At 45.2% G+C, this 22,704-nt stretch overlaps 2 protein-coding genes across 2 annotated transcripts; both read right to left on the bottom strand.

Annotated features, from left to right (window-relative positions):
• Nucleotides 1-2,937: 2,937 nt before the first annotated feature.
• LOC118575168 (acetyl-CoA acetyltransferase, cytosolic-like) lies at nt 2,938-13,234 on the bottom strand. The gene is made up of 3 exons (XM_036175831.1): nt 12,439-13,234; nt 12,012-12,146; nt 2,938-3,278 (listed from the first exon to the last, which is right to left on the bottom strand). Exons 1-3 carry the CDS (start codon nt 12,491-12,493, stop codon nt 2,938-2,940), a joined length of 531 nt encoding a protein of 176 aa, XP_036031724.1. The 5' UTR covers nt 12,494-13,234.
• Nucleotides 13,235-16,406: 3,172 nt separating this feature from the next.
• On the bottom strand, nt 16,407-21,728 carry LOC118575170 (acetyl-CoA acetyltransferase, cytosolic-like). The gene is made up of 4 exons (XM_036175832.1): nt 21,546-21,728; nt 20,470-20,624; nt 17,145-17,255; nt 16,407-16,767 (listed from the first exon to the last, which is right to left on the bottom strand). Exons 1-4 carry the CDS (start codon nt 21,619-21,621, stop codon nt 16,597-16,599), a joined length of 513 nt encoding a protein of 170 aa, XP_036031725.1. The 5' UTR covers nt 21,622-21,728; the 3' UTR covers nt 16,407-16,596.
• Nucleotides 21,729-22,704: the final 976 nt, after the last annotated feature.

Raw genomic sequence — 22,704 nt, 5'->3', positions numbered from 1 at the left:
CAAGAAGAGTACAGCCCTTCACTACTGCTCATTGCTCCAACATCCAATATCTATTCTGAGAGGAGAATACCCACAGGGAGAATACTCAGGTTGCAATATCAACTGAGAGGAGGGTTTCTGAGGAGAAGGTAGTCTTGACTTCCGGAAATTCAAAAGCAGCCTGCATATGGAAAGGTAATAATGGGCAAGGAGTCAAGAGAGGTGAATCAGAGTACATGATATCTATGAATGAAAACAACTGTTCCCACCTGTAAGTTAGGAATCACAGCACTGACGCCATGTTGGCTTGTGTGACCACACACAGCCCTGGGTGCAGGCAGGCCTGCACTTTGCTATATCCAACAGAAGGACTCCACTCACTTTGTGACCTTTGGCCTCCTCCTGAGCTCTGCAGTTGCTGAGCTCACTGATCTCTGACCAGTGGCTTCCAGGTCAGACCTGGAGCTACTTGAACAAGAAGGTACTGGTCCACTGCAGGGCCAGCTTGAAGGACAGCACTGGGTGACACAGACCCGAATGGCAAGCCTCCCGGACAGGGGCAGCTCCCTGTGATCCTGGGTCATGTTTCTCCTTTGGTTTTTGAGGTGAGGTCTGGCTGTGTGATCTAGGCTGGTCTTGAGTTTCTGGGCTCATGTGCTTCTCAGCCTCCTGAACAGCAGGGACTGGGCATGCTTCACCAGGGGTGGCTTTTACATGTCCTACCCTCAAGCAGATCAACAAGGTCTGGTCCCTGGGGTCCCTCCTGATCAAGGGCCATGACAGGAAGGTTAAGGGGCAACATGTGACTGACTCTTCCTCACAGAGGGAAAGCAAGTCCAAAACAAGCAGCCTATCTCCTGTTTCCCTCTGGTCTGGGCCCTGACATGGTAGGGACCTGACCTCCCAAGGCTCCTTGTACTCTGTGTGCAGATTATGGTCTGGATTATTTGTGTGTGGACTGTTCTGAGCTTGCTCTGGCTCCAGGTCAAAAGGAGAAAGAACACTGCCTAGGGATGCGCTGTTCCCTGGGCTGATGAGCTGTGTCTAGGAGCAGGCTGCACAGAATCCTACCTGACTTGTTGAGTTCAGTTGCTCTAATACTTTCAGCTGTGGGCCATTCTCTCTGGAAGTTCAATCGAGTATGAACTAGAATTTTAAACAGCACAGCTTATCAGTTCCACTGTCCCACTCTGTTCAAAGAACATTTAGATTCATCTCTCCAAAACAAGGCAGTGCCAGCACTGGTGTGGGCAGTGATAGGTGGATTTCTGTGAATTTGAGGCCAACCTGGAATACATGGGGAGTTCCAGGGCGTCCAAGCTACATAGGACCCTGTCTAAATTCTGGGGGTTGGGGAAGTGGCATGGTGGTGCACACCTTTGATCCCTACACTCAGGAAGCAAACACTGGTAGATATCTGAATTTGAGCCAAGCTTGGTCTATAGGACAGCAAGGGCTACCCAGAGAACCTGTCTTGAAAAACAAACAAACAAATAATTAAATAAGCAAATAAGCAAATAAATAAATACAAACCAAAAAAAAAGGAAAGGAAAGCAAGGCAGTGTCAGTGAGATGGCTCAGTACATACAGGCACTGGCACCAAGTCTGACAACTTGAGTTCAGTCCCCACAACCCCCTGGTGGAAGGAGAGAATCTACTCCAGCAGTTGTCCTGGCTCCACCTGGTGTGGAGGCATGTGCCCACTTCCCAGTAATACGGGTGAGAAATGTGTTTTTTTATGTACTATCATTTCTGTTTTGAGATTAAAGTGTGCCCCGCCACACCCAGCCTCTATTATTATTATTAGTTTTAAGAAGAGGAAAATGACAGAAGTGCATGATGGGAAACAACCGATTTTATGGAAATGAAAACCCTGACAGCATGTCAAGTGGAAAATCTGGGGACCTAACCAAGATTTTGACATAACCAAGCAGTTGCTCCTTTATTGAACTATCTAATTTTTATTCTTTGATAATAAGTAGAGGAGTTGAATTATGAATCTGGATGATTCAGGTGGCCTTCATGACCTTGTCAACTTCCTAAGGACGACAGCCTGTGAGATAGTCGTTTTAGTGTTCTCAAGATGAATTTCCTATAATAGACATGTCTATTAACTTTTTGGGCATGATAAAAAGGAGCTTTTAAACCTTTAAAGTTTAAAGATTACTCCTAAAAAGAAAAGCTTTGTTCAGGCGGTGGTGGCTCACTCCTTTCATCCCAGCACTCTGAAGGCAGAGGCAGGAAGATCTCTGTGAGTTCCAGGCCAGCCTGATCTACAGAATGAGTTCCATGACAGCCTGGACTACACAGAGAAACCCTGTCTCAAAAAAACAAAATAAATAAAAGAAGGAAGAGAAGAAAGGAGGAAGGGAGGGTGGTAAGGAGAGAGAGGAGAGAGAGAGTGAAAGAGAGAGGAGAGAGAATGTGTGTGTGTGTGTGTCTGTGTGTCTGTGTGTCTGTGTCTGTGTGTGTGAGAGAGAGAGTTTTGGATACTTGAAAAATATCCAAAAATTTCCAAAGGTTTTTCAGGGACAGGAGAGATGGTTCAAAGCTTAAGGGTACTGAAGAGGTTAAGAGCACTGACTGCTCTTCCAGAGGTCCTGAGTTCAATTCCCAGCAACCACATGGTGGCTCACAACCATCTGTAGTGAGATCTGGTGCCCTCTCCTGACCTGCAGGCATACATGCAGACAGAACACTGTATACAATAAGTAAATAAATCTTTAAAATAAATATATAAATAAATTAAAAGGTTTCTATGAGAACAGTGGCATATATATAAAATCACTCAGTAGGCAGAGCTGGAGAAGCAAGCACTTAAGGCTAGGTTAGACTACATAGCAAGTCCTAGGCTAGCCTCGGCTACATAGTAAGCAGTGGCAGCAACAACTAATCTTGTGGGTTCCTTTCAGAAAACACTCTGGAACAACAGCTTAGAAAAGTTATCCTCTGCCTCTACTACCTGGCTGACAGGCTGTTCTTCACATAGGATTTCTCATGCAACCTGGAGAACAATGAATATCCATTCAAGCAGGGGTTCAGGCTGAGCCGCTTTCTGTGCTCCTCAGCAGGACATGCACCATGGCTGAGGAGGATGGTGGGCACCTCTGCACTTACCTTGCTCATGTTCTCCATGCCTCCTGCAACCACAATGCTGGAGTCACCTATGGCTATGGACTGGGCTGCAAGGCACACGGCTTTTAGGCCTGAGCCACAGATCATCTGGCAGCTCCATGCTGGAACCGAGTAGGGGATCCCTGCCCCCACACTGGCTTGTCGAGTAGGATTCTGCCCACAACCTGGAACAAGGAACACAGGAGCCTCTAAGCCATCAAGGGGAAAGGTAAAACATCAGGGACAAGTGAGGGCTGAGTGCAAGGAGATGGCCCGCCACCTCCCATGCCTTCAGGCCAGCTAAGTTCTCTCAGCAGCACAGATGCCTGTCTCCCTCTCTGCCTGGCACTCTAGACCTGGGACAGATGGCACCTTGTGCAACTCCTCCACAAGCAAGTTCCCAACACCTTAACACAGAACCTCAAGATCTTCATCTCTAGAGAGGGCCAGACTTTTCCTCCTAGTCAGCAAGAAATGTAGTTAAGACCAAGGGTAAGAGCCAGCTAGTTATGCTGCCTGTAAACACAAGGCGTAATTCAGACATGTAGAGCATTTTGCTCCCAAGTTCATGGCATAAGACACCTAGGAATAAAGAGGGTTTATTACTCATTATACTGTGAGTAGAGCATATATAACAAACTATGTATAAAATCAGGCTGTTGCAGTGGTTCACAGCACTCTTGAAATTAGGCAGGAGATCATACACAAGTTCAAAGCTAACCTGGGCTATACTCTAAGTTGGAGACCAGCATTTATTACATGGTCGTTTGAGACCCACATGTACTACATAGCAACTTCTAGGCCAGCCCGCACTAGATGGTAAGACTGTCTTTAAAAAAAAAAAAAAAAAAAAAAAAAAAAAAGGCGGGGTGGGGGTTGGAGATGACTCAGTGGTTAAAAGTCCTTATAGTCCTTGCAGAGACTGGAGTTTTGCTCTCGGCCTGTAACTCTAACTCCATGGTACTATCACCCTCTCTTTGCCTCTGTGGGCATTTCTCTCATATAACATATGTTAACAAACACATGTACATAGTTAAAAATATAAAAAATAGGTGGGTGGTAGTGGTTCACACCTTTAAGACAGAGGCAGGTGGATCTCTGTGAGCTGGAGGACAGCCTGGTTTACAAAGAGAGTTCCAAGACAGCTAGGGCTACACAGAGATCCTGTCTGAAAAAATCCCAATAAATAAATAAATGAAATCTACAACACAATACATATGTTACATATTATATACACACATACATATTTATAATATATATAGCAAAATAAGAACTGATAAATGCCTTTTTTTCTTTAACTGAGGGCATCTCTTGAGTTAGAATAAATATAACCCATACTTAAGAGTAGCAGAAGGCAGGGAAGTTCTGTTCTTTCCATACCCTGGATATGCAGGACCAGGAAAGGCCACTGTGGAATGCTGGAGTCGGAGGGAATCACCAGCCAAGGACTTACTGTTGCCCCTTCCAGCCTCAGAACAGAGGCTGCAGATAGCAAAGGCTCTCATTCGCTGTGCCACACATCCTGTGGAACCAGACAGCCAGAGGGACCTGAGAACTTCACCTTTGGTCTTAGTTCAACTGGGCCAGCAATTCACTCCCTAAGTATTCCTGTTTCTCCTCTTTGATTTTATTCTTCCATATCTCATGCTGGTTTTGCTTTTTCTGTTTATTGCTAAGTTAGGTTTTAGGCCTTTTGTTTGTGTTTCTACACCCAGTTTTCTATTCTTTACTATACTCTTTGGACACATCTTATATAGTATCCCACATATTCCTATGTGCCTTCCCTCCTCTTTTCTTCTTCTTCCTCTTCATCTTTCTCTTCTTCCTCCTCCTCCTCCCTCCTCCCTCCCTCCTCCCTCCTCCTCCCCTCCTCCTCCCTCTCCTCCTCCTCCTCCTCCTCTTCCTCCTCCTCCTCCTCCTCTTCCTCCTCTTCCTCCTCCTCCTTCCTCTTCCTCCTCCTCCTCCTCCTCCTCCTCCTCCTCCTTCTTCTTCTTCTTCTTCTCTCTCTCTCTCTCTCTCTCAGACAGGAATTCTCTGTGTAGCCCTGAGTTTCACTTTGTAGACGTCTTAGACTCAGAGATCAGATTGCCTCTTGAGTGCTGGGATTAAAGGCATGCACCACCATCACCTGGGCCTTCTTCTCTTTGTTACTTCTTCTTCTCCTTCTCCTTCTTCTTGTAATACTTATTTTATTTCAACTGTATGAGTTTTTTTAACATTTATTTATTATGTACACAGAAGAGAGTGCCAGATTTCATTACACATGTTTGTGAGCCACCATGTGGGGTGCTGGGAATTGAACTCAGGACCTCTGGAAGAGCAGTCAGTGTTCTTAACCTCTGAGCCATCTCTCCAGCCCTCTTTGTTACTTCTTAATTATAACCTTCAGTAGCTTTAACAGACTCTGAAATCTATGGACTATAACAGTCTCACCTTGATTTTTTTCAAAGTTAATCTAATCCTTAATCTTTACCCACTCTACCTTTACAAAGTCCATCTAAATACTTCTTCCTACCCATGCTCTCCTTTCCAAGTCCATCTACCACTTAATCCTTATCCTTACCCACCCATTTTCCTCCAACTCCTAATCTTATTAATTGAAATCCAATGCATTCCATAGTATCTTTGGTTGGTAGTTCTCCAAGTTATTGATGTCAAAAGGGCTACTGTTATTAATTGGCTATTATGATGACTGATTAATGAAATTACCAAACATCTCTTGTTACTTTCCCATAGAATAATATAAAGCTTATGTCAATCACCCAGAGTTTCTGGTCTGAGGAATTATTTTCTAAACTACACACTCAACACTACCATATCCAAGTCCCACTTGAACATTGCAAATACTTCAACTGAAAGAATATAGCTGATTTAAAAGATAAAAAGCAGGCAAGCAAAGAATTAACACCAGATACCTAAATCTCAACACAGGAACATTAGAAACATAAAAAATATGAACTGGGAGGTGATGGTGCACTCCTTTAATCCCAGCACTTGGGAGGCAGAGGTGTGTCTACAGAGCTTGTACCAGGATAGCCAAGGCTACACAAAGAAATCCCGTCTCAAAGAACAAAACAAAATTCAACAAAAAATATAAACAAGACAACATAATTCCTCTAAAAAATTAACCCTAAAACAATGGTGCCTAGTGAGAGCGAGTTAAATGAAATCCCAGACATAGACTATAATCATATTCAAGAACACAAATGGTTGAATGAAACAAGACAGGAGATGGATGATATGAAACAGGAGAGATATAAATGAGTGAAACAAAGAGATAGAAATTGTGAAGAAAAAGCAACCTAAATTCTGGAAATAGAAAATGTAATAAGTTAGGTTAAAAATAGATGCTGAGCAATGGTAGCTCACTTCTTTAGTCCCAGCACTTAGGAGGCAGAGGCAGGTGGATCTCTGAGCTCGAGGCCAGCCTGGTCTACAGAGTGAGTTCTAGGACAGCCAGGGCTACACAGAGAAACCCTGTCTGAAAATATCAGGAAAAAAACAGAAACAAAAACAAAAGATAAAAACAGACAAAACCCCTCTGTATAGTCTCAGTGATGATGGAGTCCACCAAGGACAGGATAGAATGTCTGAGCTTAAAGACCAAGTGGAGGGACTATCACAATCAACAAGGACAAAGACAAGACCTCCAAGACAGGTGCAACAGACTGAACAGACTACATTTATGGATGAGAGCAAAGAAGAAGAACCTCGTTCTAAAGGCATAGAAAACGATTTAAAACAGAAAATTTCCCAGACTTAGGAAAAGAGATGCTAATCCAGATACAAGAGGCATTTGGGGCACCAGACAGACCAGAAGAGAACTGTTCTTGTCACATTATAATTAAAACACTTAATATACATAATAAAAAAGTAAATATACAACATCAAGGGAGATGCGCCAAGTCACACATGAAGGCAGGCTCATCAGATGACACCAGATTACTTAACTGAAGTATTTTATTTTATTATAACTTTTATCTGTGTGCATTGGTGTGAGGGTATCAGATCCTCTGGAACTGGAGTTACAGACAGTTGTGAGCTGCCATGTGGGTGCTGGGAATTGAACTCCAATTCTCTGGAAGAGCAGCCAGTGCTCTTAACAGCTGGACCCCTCAGCTGAAAGTTTACAAAGCCAGAGGGCTTGGAAAGATATATAACAAGTTCTGAAAGATTAAAAAAAAAATAATGCTGCCAACCTATAATAATATACCAGCAAAACTATTTGTTGTAATTAAAAGAAAGATAAAAACTTTCCATGACAATATAGACTAAAGAAATTTATGGCTATTAAAGCCAACTTTACAGAACATACTTGAAAAAATTACTTAGAAGAGATAAATTCACCCATGCAGCCACAGGAAAGAATAAACCAAGCTACAATAATACCAAGCAGGAGAGAAAGAGAAAAACAAAACAAAACAACAAGCAAAAACACTAAAATTCAACAAAATGGCGGGCATCGAAGAGCACCTTTCAAAAATAACTCTGCATATTAATGATCTCAATCCCCCAATCAAAAGACTCAGACTAGTAGATTGGATCAAAAAGCAGGCTATTCTGTTGCCTCCAAGAAACACACCTCACCAAAAAAGCCAGACACTACCTTAGGATGGAAGATGGAGCTTTGGATTCTTAGATGTGTGTGTGTTTAATTTCATGAGCTCAGGAAGTTAGAGCAACCCATGAGAGAGGAGAGGAAGAGGTCTCAGGGGTGAGGGGTATTAGACACAGGTATATGACAGTAAAAGGAGGGGCTAAAATGTTAACCAGGGGTAGGGGTAGGTAATGGGGGAGAGGAAGGGATGAGTGAAAAACCCTTATGATGGTTGGGGATTTAGCTCAGGCACAAGGCCCTGGGTTCGATCCTCAGCTAAAAAAAAAAAAAAAACAAAAGAAAAGAAAAGAAAAAGAAAAAGAAAAAAGAAAAAAAAAAGAAAAACCTTTATGGAAACAACTACTCTGTAAGCTAATTTAAAAGTACATTTTAAAAGGGAGTTTGAAGAAAGTGGAGCACACTTTCTCTAGAAGGTTGGTAGTGTAAACCTGGTCAAAAGCCCGAGGCTCAGGAAATCATAAGCCCTCGCTGAGGGAATCTGAACTTTGTTCCCAGCACTCATGGCAAGCAGCTCACAACTGCCTGTACTTCTAGGTCTGTACCTTCACAGGCACCCTCACATATACATACATGCACATATATGTGCACACAGATTCAGATGCACTAAACTAATAAGAATGCAGAGACAGCTGGGTCTCTGTGAGTTCTAGGCTAGCCTGGTCTTCATGGTGAGACACTGTCTCAACACACAGATAACCCTCTCCCAAAAACAGAACCACCTCTCCAAAACAAAGCAGAACTAACCAGCACAACCCACTGTTTGTTAGCCCCACATAGAAACTTACCACCTTTAAACAGTAACTTTTTATCTTTGTCCCTAAAGTCTCAGGTTAATATCGTAATATAAAATGCAGTGTTAACTTTAAAAGTCCAAAGTCTTTAAACATTCCAATGTGTTAAAAGTCCAAAGTCACTTAACAGGGCTTCCTAAAAATAAACAAATTATACACTTAAATATTCTTTCTGGGTATGGTGATGCACACCTTTAATCCCAGCCCTCGGGAGGCAGAGGCAGATGGATCTCTGTGAGTTTGAGGCCAGCCTGGTCTACAGAGCGAGTTCCAAGACAGTCAGGGCTACACAGAGAAACCCTGTCTTGAAAAACCAAAAATAAATAAATAAACAAACAAACAAACAACCACATTTAAGTAAAACCCAAATCTAGCAGTATACACCCAAACCTCATAGTTCAGGTCAGACAGCCTCCTGGGCTGCAGAGGGCTTGGGCGTCCACTGCTCTGCCTTTCACCCCACAGGTTTCCTGCTTCTTCTCGCTCAGTCCTTACCTGCAGCTCTCACTGGTGGAAATCCCACAATCCTGGCATCTCCAATATCCTGGAGTCTGTGTTCCGCCTGAGGCTTCACCTTCAATAATTGCCTCGCAGAGACTCTCTGTAAAGACCAGACTGGGCCAAAAGGTGCCAAGCCTCACGTGCTCGCCATAACCCCTCAAAGTTGCATTTTTCATGCCTTCTAAACTAGTACCAGACAATTACTCCTAGGTTACCGAATCTGATTTGCAGGTCAAGATGTAGCCTGGCCCCCCTTAGGCCAGCTTCTGTGTGCCCACCCTAGGGAAACACTTCCTTGTCCTAATGAACCATATACAAGGTTTCATCTCCGGGGTGAGGATGGTCTCTGCTTACGCTGATTCTTCAGCCCCATCCTGATCAGCAAACAGACTCTCAATCAAAATATCACGACTGACCACAGGCCCAGTTCATGATAAACTCTTCTTCTGAAATCTCTTGAGCTAGGCAGCCACAGTCCACATTTTTTACAGTATTACTGTCTTCCAAACTTCCACTAAAATGGCCCATTAAGTACTACAAATAGCAAGAGATTTTCCAGCCTAAGTTTCCAACATCTTCCACGTTCCTCCCGAAAGGCCACATGGCCAGCTTTTGCGCAGCAACAAACCTATTCCTGATAACGATTTCTATTCTAACTGGTAAATACCTGACGTGGTGATAAAATATCCTGACAACTCAGGAAGATAAGGCTTACTTGGTTTATTTATTTGACTATAACAATTCTTTTATATAGTCCATCACTTCTGGGGAAACCACATCACAAGCTCAATCGCCTAGTTGTGTCACATCCAGTCAAGAGGAGAGAGAGAAGCAAATGCACCATGCTGCCTGCTTGCTGCTGTGCATGCTCAGCCAGCTCCCACCACTTTTTGTTTTTGGTTTTGTTTTGTTTTGTTTTGCGAGACTGGTTTCTCTATGTAGCTTTGGCACCATTCCTGGAACTCACTCTGTAGCCCAGGATGGCCTCAAATTCAGAGATCCCCTGGCTCTGCCTCCCAGTGCTGGGATTAAAGGCGTGCACCACCACCGCCCCGGCCATCCCATCACTCTTAAGCAGGGAAAAGCTATGATATGCTTCTGCCTATGTTTAGGATGGGTCTTCCCATCTCAATTAACAATTGAGATGAGTGAGCGCTCAGGACAAGTCACAGGTCAACCATGTAGAGAATTCTTCCTCCTTAAGACTCTCCTGGGTGATCTTAGGTTGTCTCAAGTTGAAGGTAAAACTAAAATGCACAGCTATTAATTAGGGAAGACATTATTACATCAGGCTGGCAATGAAATCACAGAGATCTGCCTGCCTCTTCCACCTGAGTGCTGGGATTAAAGGCATGTGCCTCCAGGCCTGGCCCTAAGCTTCTTTCATTTTAAACAACAGTGAATGGTAAATATTTAAGCTAATCAAACCTTTCTAAAATGATATATGTTTTTATACTCTCCATCCTCAGGGGATTTGGGGCCCAGAAATGAGTTCTGAACGTGATGCTGACATTTATCGGAACATGAGCTCCATGCTGGAGACCTGACACAGTGCTTACCCCTTTCTTCCAGAACAGTGCTCAGCACATAGCAGTGACTCTGTAAATACCCCCTACGTGATTGGGGAAATGTCTTGGCTTAAGGAGTATGATGGATCTGTGTTCAAGTGCTGGCTCTATGTCAAACAGTGGCCTTGGTGAGGTGACGACATCTTGGCTGCATTCACTCCTCTATTAGATGGAGATAGTCGGATCCACGAGGCAGAGGAACAGAGTAAAGTGAGCAATAAAGGGGAAGCGCTTTGGTACAGTGCTTCCTAAGACATACACTTAACAGGTCCTCACTGAACACTGGCACGTTTTGTCATGATTATGTAAGAAATTCTGCAGAAGCCGGTGAGGTGTGGAAGAAAGTAACAGAAAAACCAGTGATGGAATGTCTTTTGACACATGAAAAGGTCTTTGAGTCACTGGTCTGGGAAGGGAGGGAGGAGGGAGCGGTTGAGCACAGGCAGGCCAATGATGTCACAGTCAGACCTTGGAGGGCCATGACAAAGTGGTGTGGCTCAAATAAGACTTTAAGCCCTGAAGGACAAGTTGACAAAGGGGCTCAGAAAAGACAGTGACAAAGCCAGGTGTGATGGTGAACAGGGGGCAGTGCAGGCAGAGGGCTCAAGAGCTGAAGACCCTAAGGTCATCATCCTTAGCTATACATTAAATCTGGGGTTGCCCAGGGCTGCATGATATTCTAATGTCAAAGCCAAAACCAAACCAAAACCCAAAAAACCTATGGAAATAGAGGTTGAGCATTCATAGTCTCAAAATCAGCAGTCTTCCAAAATGCGGACCATCCTTTTGCTTATAGGGCTGGGGATTAGACTCAGTATCAATTCAAATGTATGCTGAGGGAGCATAGGGCATGGCAGGAGAGTGAACTCAGGACCACATGCATGTTAGCCACAGACTATAGGCCCCAAATCAATTATCATCATGGAATGATCAGTGGTCACTGGTCTGCAAACCCAGCAGGAATCAGAGGTAAAGTGAAGGCATTCTTAGACTCTCCTGTCTTCCTCCAGGGAGTGATCAAGCTCCCACGAGTGAGGAACAGCCTATCTCATGACAAGAGGACAAGAGTATACCTGATCTGCTACAGCCAGCCTCCCTGCTGCTGGCACAGTGCCAGGCCCACACACTTTTACTAAACGTGTGGCATTTTAGGGGCATGTGGCCGCGCACTATGCATACTCTCCTATGCACCAGGCTGGCCTTGCTTCTAACAATGCAAAGGCAGTACAGGTCGGTGGTCTGGGATCATCAAGGGAAAAGCTTAGGAAGGAGGAGGGGCAGAAAGAATCCTGGCAGAGGGAGCTCTGGGCCAAGACATATCCGGTGGCGAGTGTGTGTGTGTGTGTGTGTGTGTGTGTGTGTGTGTGTGTGTGTGTGAGTGTGCAAATAAACGTGTGTTTCTAATGAGCCTGACTTCTCCTGGGGTTACTGAGGAGTTACCTGCCGCCAAAACGTGTCCAAATATGACCTCGGACACCTCTTCTGGAGCCACCTTGGCCCTCTGCAGGACTTCTTTGATGACAGTTGTCCCCAGGTCGTGGACAGGCACAGTAGACAGGGCACCGTTGAAGGAGCCTGTAACGGAATGGGGAAGAGGGACGGCGTCTGAACCCAGAGCACACTGAGGACCACCGAGGAGGAGGAGGAGGAGGAGGAGGAGGAGGAGGAGGAGGAGGAGGAGGAGGAGGATGCCACAGGGACTTTAATGCTTCGCCAAGCCCAGAGCTGCCCAGGGCCTGAGCTCAGACCGCCAGTGCCTTGCACTTGCCACCGCAGGGTGATCGATGGGCCACCTTGCAAGTGGGCTGTGGGCCAGGTACTCTGTGCACCTGCCGGGTAGCAGGTGGAGGTCTTCGGGGACACCCACCTATGGCAGTTCGGGCCGCTGAGACGATGACCACGGGGTCGGAACCTGCATTCATCCTGTTGCTCCTCTGGCGTCTGCACAGCTCTGGCTGCAATAGAGGAAAACTTTGCTGAGTCTGGCTGAGCTGGGGGTGGAGCCTACAGCCGCCCCGCCCCGCCCCGCCTCGTCTCAGCACCCCATGCCCAGGCTCAGGGAGGACCGGACCGTGGGGGTTGTCCGTGTGATGTAGACAGTGTATGGTCCCGGATGGAGAAGAGACCTGGGGATTCCTGGTGTGTTGGTTGGGGTGGGCGTGGTCAGCGTGCAAAGGCCGAAGGTGTTCGGGAAGTCTCAGGCTGTGGACTTCTGACACATGCAACACATGCCTCAAATCTTTCTCTGTAGCATGGGGATCACAGTCCCCTTTTCACATCGTGAGTTCTGTTTTTGTGTATTTTTGAAGCAATGAGGGTGACTAAAAGTCTACCTCTGGTTCAGCTGGGAATAGAATGCCCCTGGCAGATCTCCCGAACCCTGCCATGAGCCAGAGGGAGCTCACGGGGACTTCCTCCAAGTGTGCCTGGGCGCTGTAAACTATAGTTCGCTTGGACGTTCTTGTCAAGGGGAGAAGCCCAGGGGCCTAGGATGGGTCACTTCTGGAAAGTGCTCTGTGGATCCTCACTAAAGGTCCCTTAGGGCCATGGATCACTGCTGTTTAAAATGCCCGTGGCCAAAGTCAGAATTTGCCAGCACTTTCTACCTTTATGTTAGACATGGGCCTGGGTCCTGTGTGTTGTCCTGTCCCTGACACCAATGGGTCACACAATCCACAGTATGTGGGCAAGCCAAAAGTTTTATTTCTAGGAGAGGTCGTAGGACTGTGTTAAATTCTGCAGGCTGTGGTTGAGGCTAGGCTTTCATTCCTGACAGGAAGGGCCCATGCCTCACTCCAGGTGGTTAGAGCTTGGTCTCGTTTTTTTTTTTTTTTTTTTTTTTTTTTTTTTCCAGAAGAATAAATATTTTCAGATTTATTTTATGCATATCAGTGTTTTGGTTTTTTTGCCTGCCTGCCTGCAAGCATGTATGTGTACCATGTATGTTCCAGAATCCCCAGGTGGGGCAGAAAAACTTTGAATCCCCTGGAATGGAGTTATGATGGTTTTGAGTCACCATGTGGTTTCTGGGAACTAACTCAGGTCCTCTGCAAGAATAAGTACTCGTAACCTGTGAGCTCTCTCTCCAGCCCCAAAATTATTTCTCTCTACCCCGTTTCTCTTTTGAGACATGATTTCACAATGAAGCCATTAGCTGACCTGGAAGTCACTACGTAGATCAGGTTGGCCTGGAACTTAGAGATCCACTTGCTTCTTCCTCCCAAGTGTTGGGGTTAAAGCTGTGTGCCACCACGCCTAGCCTTAACCTTACATTCTGATGTCATTGGCTAACTCAAGTGTAACTTTTGAGAGCAGATGTAACCTTGAGTCCATACTACTATCTGAGAAAAATGCTGACTGGGGAAAGGACTTTTGCCAGGTGATGTCTTTTCTAATTAAAGATGGAGCACCCTTGGTCTCATTTAACCTTTAGATAGAAAAGAGAACATTTTACTTACATTTCCCACAATGCCTTGTGCCATGCCTCCTGCGGACCTGCTCTGGCCATCCTTCCCCTGACTCCCTCACAGGTCAGCTGCAGGGCCCCCAGCAGTCTGGCCCTTTCCATCCCATTTTCCCCCTACTCTGTGGCCGTCCCTCAGTCCCCTTTGTGGACTAACTGTAACTTCTCCCTTATTCAGCTTCCCGGGAAACATCATGTCCAGCCCAGTTACCACCCCTTATGTTGGCAGCTCTGAAATCCTTCTATTTGCTATGAGCAGACAGGCTCTATTTAAATTTCCTAGGATTAGACTTCGATTCCCAGCACCCACATGTCCTTACAACTACCTGTAACCTCTAGCTGCAGGAGTATCCGTTGCCTTTGGCTTCCTCAAGCTCTGTGTTCATATGCAGTGCCCCACCCCATTTAAAAATGGGGCTGGAGAGATGGCTCAGAGGTTGAGTACTTGCTGTTCTTGCAGAAGACCCAGGTTCAGTCCTAGCATCCACATGATGACTCACAACTCCAGTTCCAGGGGATCTGATGCTCTAGACCTCTAATCTCTGAACGTGCATACATACACAAACATGGGAACACATACACATAAACCTTGGCTTGTTTCTGCTAAATGTTTGTACAGTTTGTATTGCACATTCCTGAGGTAGAGGCAGAACATGTTCCTGATGTGTAGCCCTAGCCTGAGTGGCTGACTTTGTAGGAGCATATTCTAAAATAATGATTTGTCAAGCGGGGCAGTAGTGGCACACACCATTAATCCCAGCACTCAGGAGGCAGGGACAGGCAGATCTGAGTTCAAAGCTAGCCTGGTCTACAAAGTGAGTTCTAAAACAGCCAGGGGTACACAGAGAAATCCTGTCTTAAAAGAATGAAAACAAATAATAATGATTAGTCAAGCCAGGAATTATGTCCTAGCTTCAGGTGTCTAAAACAGGTGTGCCACTTAAGCCACAGAGTTATCAGCGTGGTCAGCATAATGGCCTCACATCACAAATTAGAAAATGATGTAAAAGTACAGAGTACACAAAGTCTCTTGCTTATTATCAAGTGTCATATGCTGTGTGTAACTTTTTTTGGTGGTTGAGACAGGGTTTTTCTGTGTAGCTTTGGCTGTTCTGGAATTCACTCTGTAAACCAGGCTGGCCTTGAACTCACAGAAATCTGCCTGTCTCCACCTCTTGAGTGCTGGGATTGAAGGCACGGACCACAACTGCCTGGTGGTGGTGCATGCCTTTAACATCTTTGTAACTTTCATCTAAGACTATGCACTGTGCAGTGCAAACTTATCTGGGCTGTAGTCTATTCGCTAGTGATGTATTGCACTGACTACAGCTGTGTGACATCACTCAGGGGGAGGCATTTTTCACTCCATTATACTCTTAGGGGACTGCTGTTGTGTACTTGGTCCATCACTGACCAATCATGCAGGTGCAGCACATGGCTTCAATAACTGACTTTTGGAATCCATCTCTATTACCGTTTGCTTATGATTGCCATAGTGCATGTGACTAACTCCTGGCAGATTCATCTGAGGAACAAGGAAGCTTGTTAGGAATGTCGATAATAAATGAACTCTGCTTGCCCAACCTGCCCCAAACACGTATTTTGCTCCAGGAGTCATTAGCTGTACCTCTCAGTTACACACTGTAAACCACGCTTCTCTGTCCTTCACATACTCTCATGTTCTGCTCTACTTCTGTTGTCATGGCAAACTCCTTGACAAAAAGCAGCATATGGGAGGAAAGAGTTTATTTGGCTCACAAGTCCAGGTTACAGTCCATCATTAGGGGAAGTCAAGGCAGGAATTTAGAGCAGGTAACATCCTATCCAGTCAAGAGCAGAGAGAAACAAATACATCAAAACTACCTGCTGCTCACTTGTCCACTCCCAGAGGTACACTTGTTAGAACTCCCAGTCTTGTGGACTAGAATAGCTGGAACACTCCACATCAGCTTGGAAGAGGTCATTGAATCAGATTTCCACCATCACAGGATTGGTCTTGATTTGAATAATGGGAAGCCACGAGACAACAAGCAAGCAGGGGTGTTTGAACCAACCATAGTAAAAGTGAAAAGCCTCAAGTTTGCAACAGAAGCTGCAATCACCATTCTTTGAATGGGTCATTTTGGGGGCCAGGCATGATGGTTTTAATCCCAGTACTCAGGAGACAGAGGCAGGTGAATCTCTGGGAGTTCAAAACCAGCCTGGTCTACAAAGCAATCTCCAGGCTACATGGTGAGGTCCTGTCTCAAAACAAACAAAAAAACAGAACCAAAACAAACAAAAAAAGTCGATAATCTGATAAAACTGCACCCGGAAAGCAAAGACGATAAACATGGAAGTTATGAAAATGCCGTTCACTCAGGAGCCCTTGATGACTGATTGGATCTCCCTTTTATTTATAGCAGTGTCAGGTGCAATGTCTTAGCCTTGGGTGACTCACATTAAAGTCCAGCAAGCTGTCCACCTGGGTTCCTGTCTTCACTTTGGCCCTCTGATTTCACCTACTATCTAGTGTTTCACTGATTGAACAAGAACATTCAAGGCTGATGGCTGTCAGGCAGGTCATCCTCTCTGAACACACATTGCTATCCCCATCCCACCCCCAATGCACAGGGCTGCCACACCACGTGTCCCGCCCCTTCTCTCAAGGCTGTGTAACAAGGTCACTAGAATCCTACAGCCAGATGCTCCCAGAGGATGGCCCAAGGCAATGGCTCCTCCATCGATGTTGACCTACAGGAAAGGAGAGGATCTTAAGTCAGTCTTCTGTGGACACAGGCTAACACCCCCAGTCTTATCTTTCTCCTCTCAGTGTTAATGCTAGCAAACCACCCTTTCACACTCAACTTTCACTGTAAAGCTTAGGAGTAAATGCTGCCTGCGACACCTCTGGTTCCCTTGTTTCTAGAATGTCCTGTTCATTTGTTATGAATATACTCAGTTTTTTGTTGTGAAAACCAACAAATAAGTCAACTGAAACTTAACTAGTATTTGTTCATCTCTTGCCAAGGTGACCTGCCCTGGGAAATAACCTTATTTGTTGCTTTTTACAACCTTAACCATGGATTGTGCAAGTTCATTGGCAAACTGCACAACTTCTTGTTGGTTACCTTCTCGGGGTTTAATCCAAGTTCTTTGGCTATTGCAACAGACACTGCTGCAAAGGCTTCATTGATTTCAAACACATCAACATCCTCCAGGGACCAGCCTGCTTTTGCAACCTACAGGAAAGGTGAGCCAAAGTCAGGTCATTCGTCACTAACATAAAGGTACACACATGAAGTGCCGGAGAGATGGCGCAGTGGTTAAGAATACCTGCTGCTCTACCATGAGCATGAGACTTCAGATCCCAGCACTCATGTTGGGTGGCTCACAAATCCCTGTAACTCCAGCTCTATGGCACCACATGCTCTCTTGTGGCCTCGAGGGGCATCTGCACGCTCTCTCCCTCTCTCTCCCTCTCTCTCTCTCTCTCTCTCTCTCTCTCTCTCTCTCTCTCTCTCTCTCTCTCACACACACACACACACACACACACACACACACACACACACACAAATAATAATTCAAAACCAAGAAAAAATATGCCTGATATATGTAACGTACCCCTCAAAGAACACTTCTTAGGAAACTGCCTAAGAAGTAGGTGTGCTATGGTGGCTTCTGTCTGTAAACCAAGGGCTGAAGAGGCTGCAGTCAGCCTGTATAATGAACCCACCTACAACCAAGGTCAGTATGGATTGTTCTAGATGAGCCCTGAGTGAAGCTGACTCCACTCAGAAGGTGGATGATGTGCTCTAGGGTGATGTGGTCACACACCGGTAATTTTAGCACCTCAGGAGCTTAGCAGGACAATGTCTAACTTAATAAAGAGCAAGGCCCAGCCTAAAACCAAAAGGATGGGGGCTGGAGAGATGGCTCAGAGGTTAAGAGCACTGATTGTTCTTCCAGAGGTCCTGAGTTCAATTCCCAGCACCCACATGGTGGCTCACAACCATCTGTAATGAGATCTGGCACCCTCTTCTGTATACATAATAAATAAATAAATCTTTAAAAAAAATCCAAAAGGATGTACTCTAACACACCCCTTAATGTAGAAAGTCTAAACTGTCCTAAATATGAAACAAATAGAATCTGTTATATGCAGGTGATACAGCACACTTGGATCTGACTTTTTGTCGAGGGGCTGGAGAGATGGCTCAGCAGCAGATGCTCTTCCTGATGACCCATGTCTGGATCCCACACTCACATGGTGGCTGGTAATAAAGTTTGTAACTCCAGTTCCAAGGGATCCGACACCTCCACTGGTACAAGCGGTTTGTAGACATAAATACAAGCAGAACATCCATGCATATAAAATAAAATTAAAATAAAAAATAATCTGGGGTTGGAGAAAATGGTCCAATGGGTAAAGTACAAATGTCCTGACATCAATCCCCAGAACCTACATTGGAAAAAAAAAGTATGCTGGGTGATGGTGGCACACACCTTTAATCCCAATGCTCAGGAAACAGAGGCTGGTGGATCTCTGGGAATTCCAGGCCAGCCTGGGCTACACAGAGAAAGCCTGTCTCAAAATATCAAAATAACAACAAAAACTCCATGAGGCATGGTGAGGCACCAGTGATCACACTGCTGGGAAGGTTGTGATGGGCAGATCTCTGGGGCCAGACAGCCACCTAGCCTGCTTGGAAAATTCCAGGCTATTGTGAGACTATCTCAAAAATGCAGGGGAAGGGTATAGTGAGTGGTCTCAATGACAGGCCTCACTTCGGAGTTCTCCAGGTCCCACAAATATAAGGCAAGAACAACTCTTGCAAGTTGTCCTGACTTCCACATGTGCACCAAGCCTACACACACACACACCCTGGACCCGCAGGTCATTCTTCTTCAGTGACAGGGTCCTAGATATGGTGACTAGGAGATAAGAAGATAGGAAAGCTGAGGCCAGGATGTTTTACACAAGCTATCTCTTATGCTAAGCAAACTATCTAAGAAGCACCTTATATGCAGTTTCTAGGGTAGAAATGGGACAACGGAACACAGTCAGCAGGAAGCTAACCGAGCAACACTGCACACGGGGAACACAGGGTATCTCAAGCATGCCACAGATCGAGCACACAGTGGCCTTGGGACTGATAATTCTAGTTTCTTCATGGGGAAAAAACAGGTTTCCAGGAACTGAATCCTTAACTCCTTCAAGGATCTTGCCACATCTGTCCCTGGGCAAGGACACAAAACTAGTTTCCCTTTGTCCTATCAACTGGGCATCTGAGAAGCCTTGGATTGGCCTGGCTCTCAACACAGACGCACACAGACACAGACAAATAAATATAGTTTTTTAAAAAATATATTTAAAAATGTTTATTTTGTGATGAGTGTTTTTTGCCTGTATGTAAGTACACCACATACATGCCTGATGCCTGTGGGTTTTAGAAGAGGGCCTGAGATCCCCAGGGACTAGAGTTATAAATGGTTGTGAGTTTCCACATGGGTGCTGGGAATTGAAACCAGGTCCCCTGGAAAAGCAGCCAGTGCTCTTAATCACTAAGCCATCTCTCCAAACTTCAAGTATATAGGTTGGTTTTGTGTTTTTTTGTTTTTCTTTTTCTTTTTTTAAAGATTCATTTATTATGTATACAGTGTTCTGTCTGCACATATCCCTGCAGGCCAGAAGAGGGCACCAGATCTCATTATAGATGGTTGGGATCCACCATGTGGTTGCTGGGAATTGAACTCAGGACCTTTGGCAGAGCAAGCAGTGCCCTTAACCTCTGAGCCATCTCTCCAGCCCCCCTGGTTTGTTTGTTTGTTTGTTTGTTTGTTTTGTTTTTTTCAAGACATGGTTTCTCTGTGTAGCCCTGGCTGTCCTGGAACTCACTCCGTAGCTCAGACTGGCCTCTAACTCAGAGATCCACTTGCCTCTGCCTCCCAACTGCTGGGATTAAAGGCATGTGCCACCACTGCCTGGCTTTTTTCTTTCTTTCTTTCTTTTTTTTAAGATGGAACAACAATGTGTCTTCTACCTTCAGACAAACCCCAAGACAAAAGGGCATACACAAATATGTGATCCAAATGTTAGGGAGAGAACTAAATTCACTTAAGGCCTGGGGAATACCATGTTTTCCCAAAAGGCAAATAAGCTTGTAGAAGTAACAAAATCAAGCATGTCCTTACACGTCAGAGTGGAAAGGGATGGAGAGGTTTAAGAAGAGCTTGTGCAGAGCTACAGTTAGCAGCACTCACAGCATCACCAAAGCCAAGGATGAGGTCTGCAAAGATGAGGCAGACACATTTGCAGGAGTTGGGAGGGAGAGGCTGAAGGCCAAGGAGTCCAAGGTTGTTCAGAGTTGTCCTGAGCACACAGTAGGTTTGAAGGGCAGCCTGGGCTACACAGAACTCTGTCACAAACAAACAAAAGGGTAGAGTAAGACTCACGGCTTGCTTGATGGCTGGAATTGGTCCTACTCCCATAATGGAAGGCTCCACACCAGCCTGTGACCAGGAAACTATTCTTGCTAAAGGTCTCAGCATTCGACTCTCAGCTTCTGTCTTCTTCATGAGAACCACAGCAGCGGCACCATCGTTTATCCCTGTAAACAGGTGACTTGGTTTCTACAGTGCTCTTTAAGCCCAGGTTTAACCCAGGGCCGCCTTTTCTACCTGAAACCATTAAGCTGCTGACAAGTTACTCAGAAATGGTCAAAGTCACTGGTGGAGTTGGCGCATGCCTTTTAGTCCCAGCCCTTGGGAGACAAAGGCAGGCAGACCTCTGTGAGTTCAAGGCCAGCCTGGTCTACAGAGACTGTCTAGGACAGTCAGGGCTACACAGAGAAACTCTGTCTGGGGGTGGGGGGGGAAGATGGTAAAGTCTAGAATATGATATTGACCACACAACATTACAAGAGTCTCTTAAAGCAATGGGGAGGAAGATGGAAGGAAACTAAAGAAACAAGCCTAGGGCTCACTCACAGATCCTGAAGAACTTTCTGGAACTGGAAAAGTAAGAAGAAAAATAAACTCTGAAGTTTTTTGTTTCTTTTCTTTTGAGACAGGCTCTCTCTAGCCTTGGCTGGCCTAGAACTCCCTATCTGTACCAGGCTGGTCTCAACCTCACAGAACTCTGGTGCAATGCAGGGATTAAAGGAGTGCCTCACCATGGCAACTTCAGTTTCCCCTCCCCCGACAGGGTGTCTCTATGTAGCCCTGGCTGTCCTGGAACTCAATCTGTAGACCAGGTTGGCCTCGAACTAACAGAGTACTGGGATTAAAGGTGTGTACCACCATCGCCCAGACAACTTCATAGTTTCAATTTTATTCTTTTCACTTGTATGTTTTAATCTAGATGTCAAGAAAGCAAATCACTTAAGTATAGATTAAATAGCCAGGCATATAGAAACTGAAGCTTTGCCCTTCAACCCAGCTTTAGGAATCATTTTGTGTAGAAAGACATCATCACTTGGTAGACCTCACCAGAGTTGGCACTTTCCCTCAGAGCCCTTCAGAAATCGAACCTGATGCATTAGCTGGGGTAACGGTTCCCGTCCCATCAGTAAGAAAGTAAGGTTTTAGCTTGCCCATGGCTTCCATGTTACTCCCATGGCGAGGAAACTCATCAATTTTCACTTCAGTAAGACCTGAAAAAAGTAAAACCAGTTCCCTGGGATTAGGACAGAGAAGGCAGAGTGTTCGGATTTCGGTCTCAGAAACAAGGGGATTCATATTTGGTAGAAAGGTTTATTAACGTTTACCCACTTCCATTCCAGTAGGAATTACTAGAATTAATACATGCTACCCCATGAGAACTCTTTCATAAGAAAGTCTGGCTGTGTTCCAAATCCACAGGCCTTCCTAAGGACAGAGGTATTTGTATTGTGTGTCATGGGTTTGTGATTGCATTGAGATGGCTAAAATTGAGTGAGTCAGGAGTGGAACAATCCACCCTCTTAGCTGAGCATGGATATCAATTTTTTTTAAAGATTTATTTATTTATTATGTATAGAGAAGAGGGCGCCAGATCTCATTCCAGATGGTTGTGAGCCACCATGTGGGTGCTGGGAATTGAACTCAGGACCTCTGGAAGAACAGTCGGTGCTCTTAACCTCTAAGCCATCTCTCCAGCCGGTCAGTTATTGATAAGGGAACTGTCTGCAGATTCTGCTTTAGAGCATGGACAGTACCCTAACATGATGCTTAAGGAGCTGGAGAGATTGTTTCACCTTTAAGAGTGCTTGCTGCTCACTCATCATGACCAGAATTTGCACCTATCTCCAGCAGCTCATAAGTACCTATAACTCCAGCTCCTAGGGATCCAAGGCCTTCAAACAGCCTCCAAGCGTATCCATACACATATGTGTGCATATACTCACAGACATAGGCACAAACTTGAAAATAAGGTAAAATAAATCTTTAAAAAAAAAGTGCTCCCTTTAGAATATGAATGTAAGACACAAGATCAACTCTGCAGAATAGACGCCATTCCTGAGAGGTTTGGAAAGCTGCTGTCTCCTGACAACTACAAACTGATGCTCCCCTCCTCGTGGAACCCACTAGACACACACTGGACAGTTTCCCATTGACCATATCCCACGTAGACAGCATTTTCCATCCAGGTGTGGTGGCTCACCTGTAATCCCAGCACTCGGCAGGCAGAAGCAGGAGGATCACCCACCA

This window comes from Onychomys torridus, unplaced genomic scaffold (genome assembly GCF_903995425.1).
Source record: "Onychomys torridus unplaced genomic scaffold, mOncTor1.1, whole genome shotgun sequence".
Taxonomy (NCBI): domain Eukaryota; kingdom Metazoa; phylum Chordata; class Mammalia; order Rodentia; family Cricetidae; genus Onychomys; species Onychomys torridus.
This window is presented reverse-complemented; position numbering and strand designations above follow the sequence as displayed.

Excerpts from the sequence above, each read along its gene's own strand:
- LOC118575170 (XM_036175832.1), bottom strand. The coding sequence starts at position 21,621 with ATGGAAGCCATGGGCAAGCTAAAACCTTACTTTCTTACTGATGGGACG. Across the intron at positions 17,256-20,469 it reads TTCCAGCCATCAAGCAAGCC|GTTGCAAAAGCAGGCTGGTC; the intron begins GTGAGTCTTACT and ends CCTTTCCTGTAG. Across the intron at positions 16,768-17,144 it reads TTGGATTAAACCCCGAGAAG|GTCAACATCGATGGAGGAGC; the intron begins GTAACCAACAAG and ends CCTTTCCTGTAG.
- LOC118575168 (XM_036175831.1), bottom strand. The coding sequence starts at position 12,493 with ATGAATGCAGGTTCCGACCCCGTGGTCATCGTCTCAGCGGCCCGAACT. Across the intron at positions 12,147-12,438 it reads AGCGGCCCGAACTGCCATAG|GCTCCTTCAACGGTGCCCTG; the intron begins GTGGGTGTCCCC and ends ATTCCGTTACAG. Across the intron at positions 3,279-12,011 it reads TGGACACGTTTTGGCGGCAG|GTTGTGGGCAGAATCCTACT; the intron begins GTAACTCCTCAG and ends TCCTTGTTCCAG.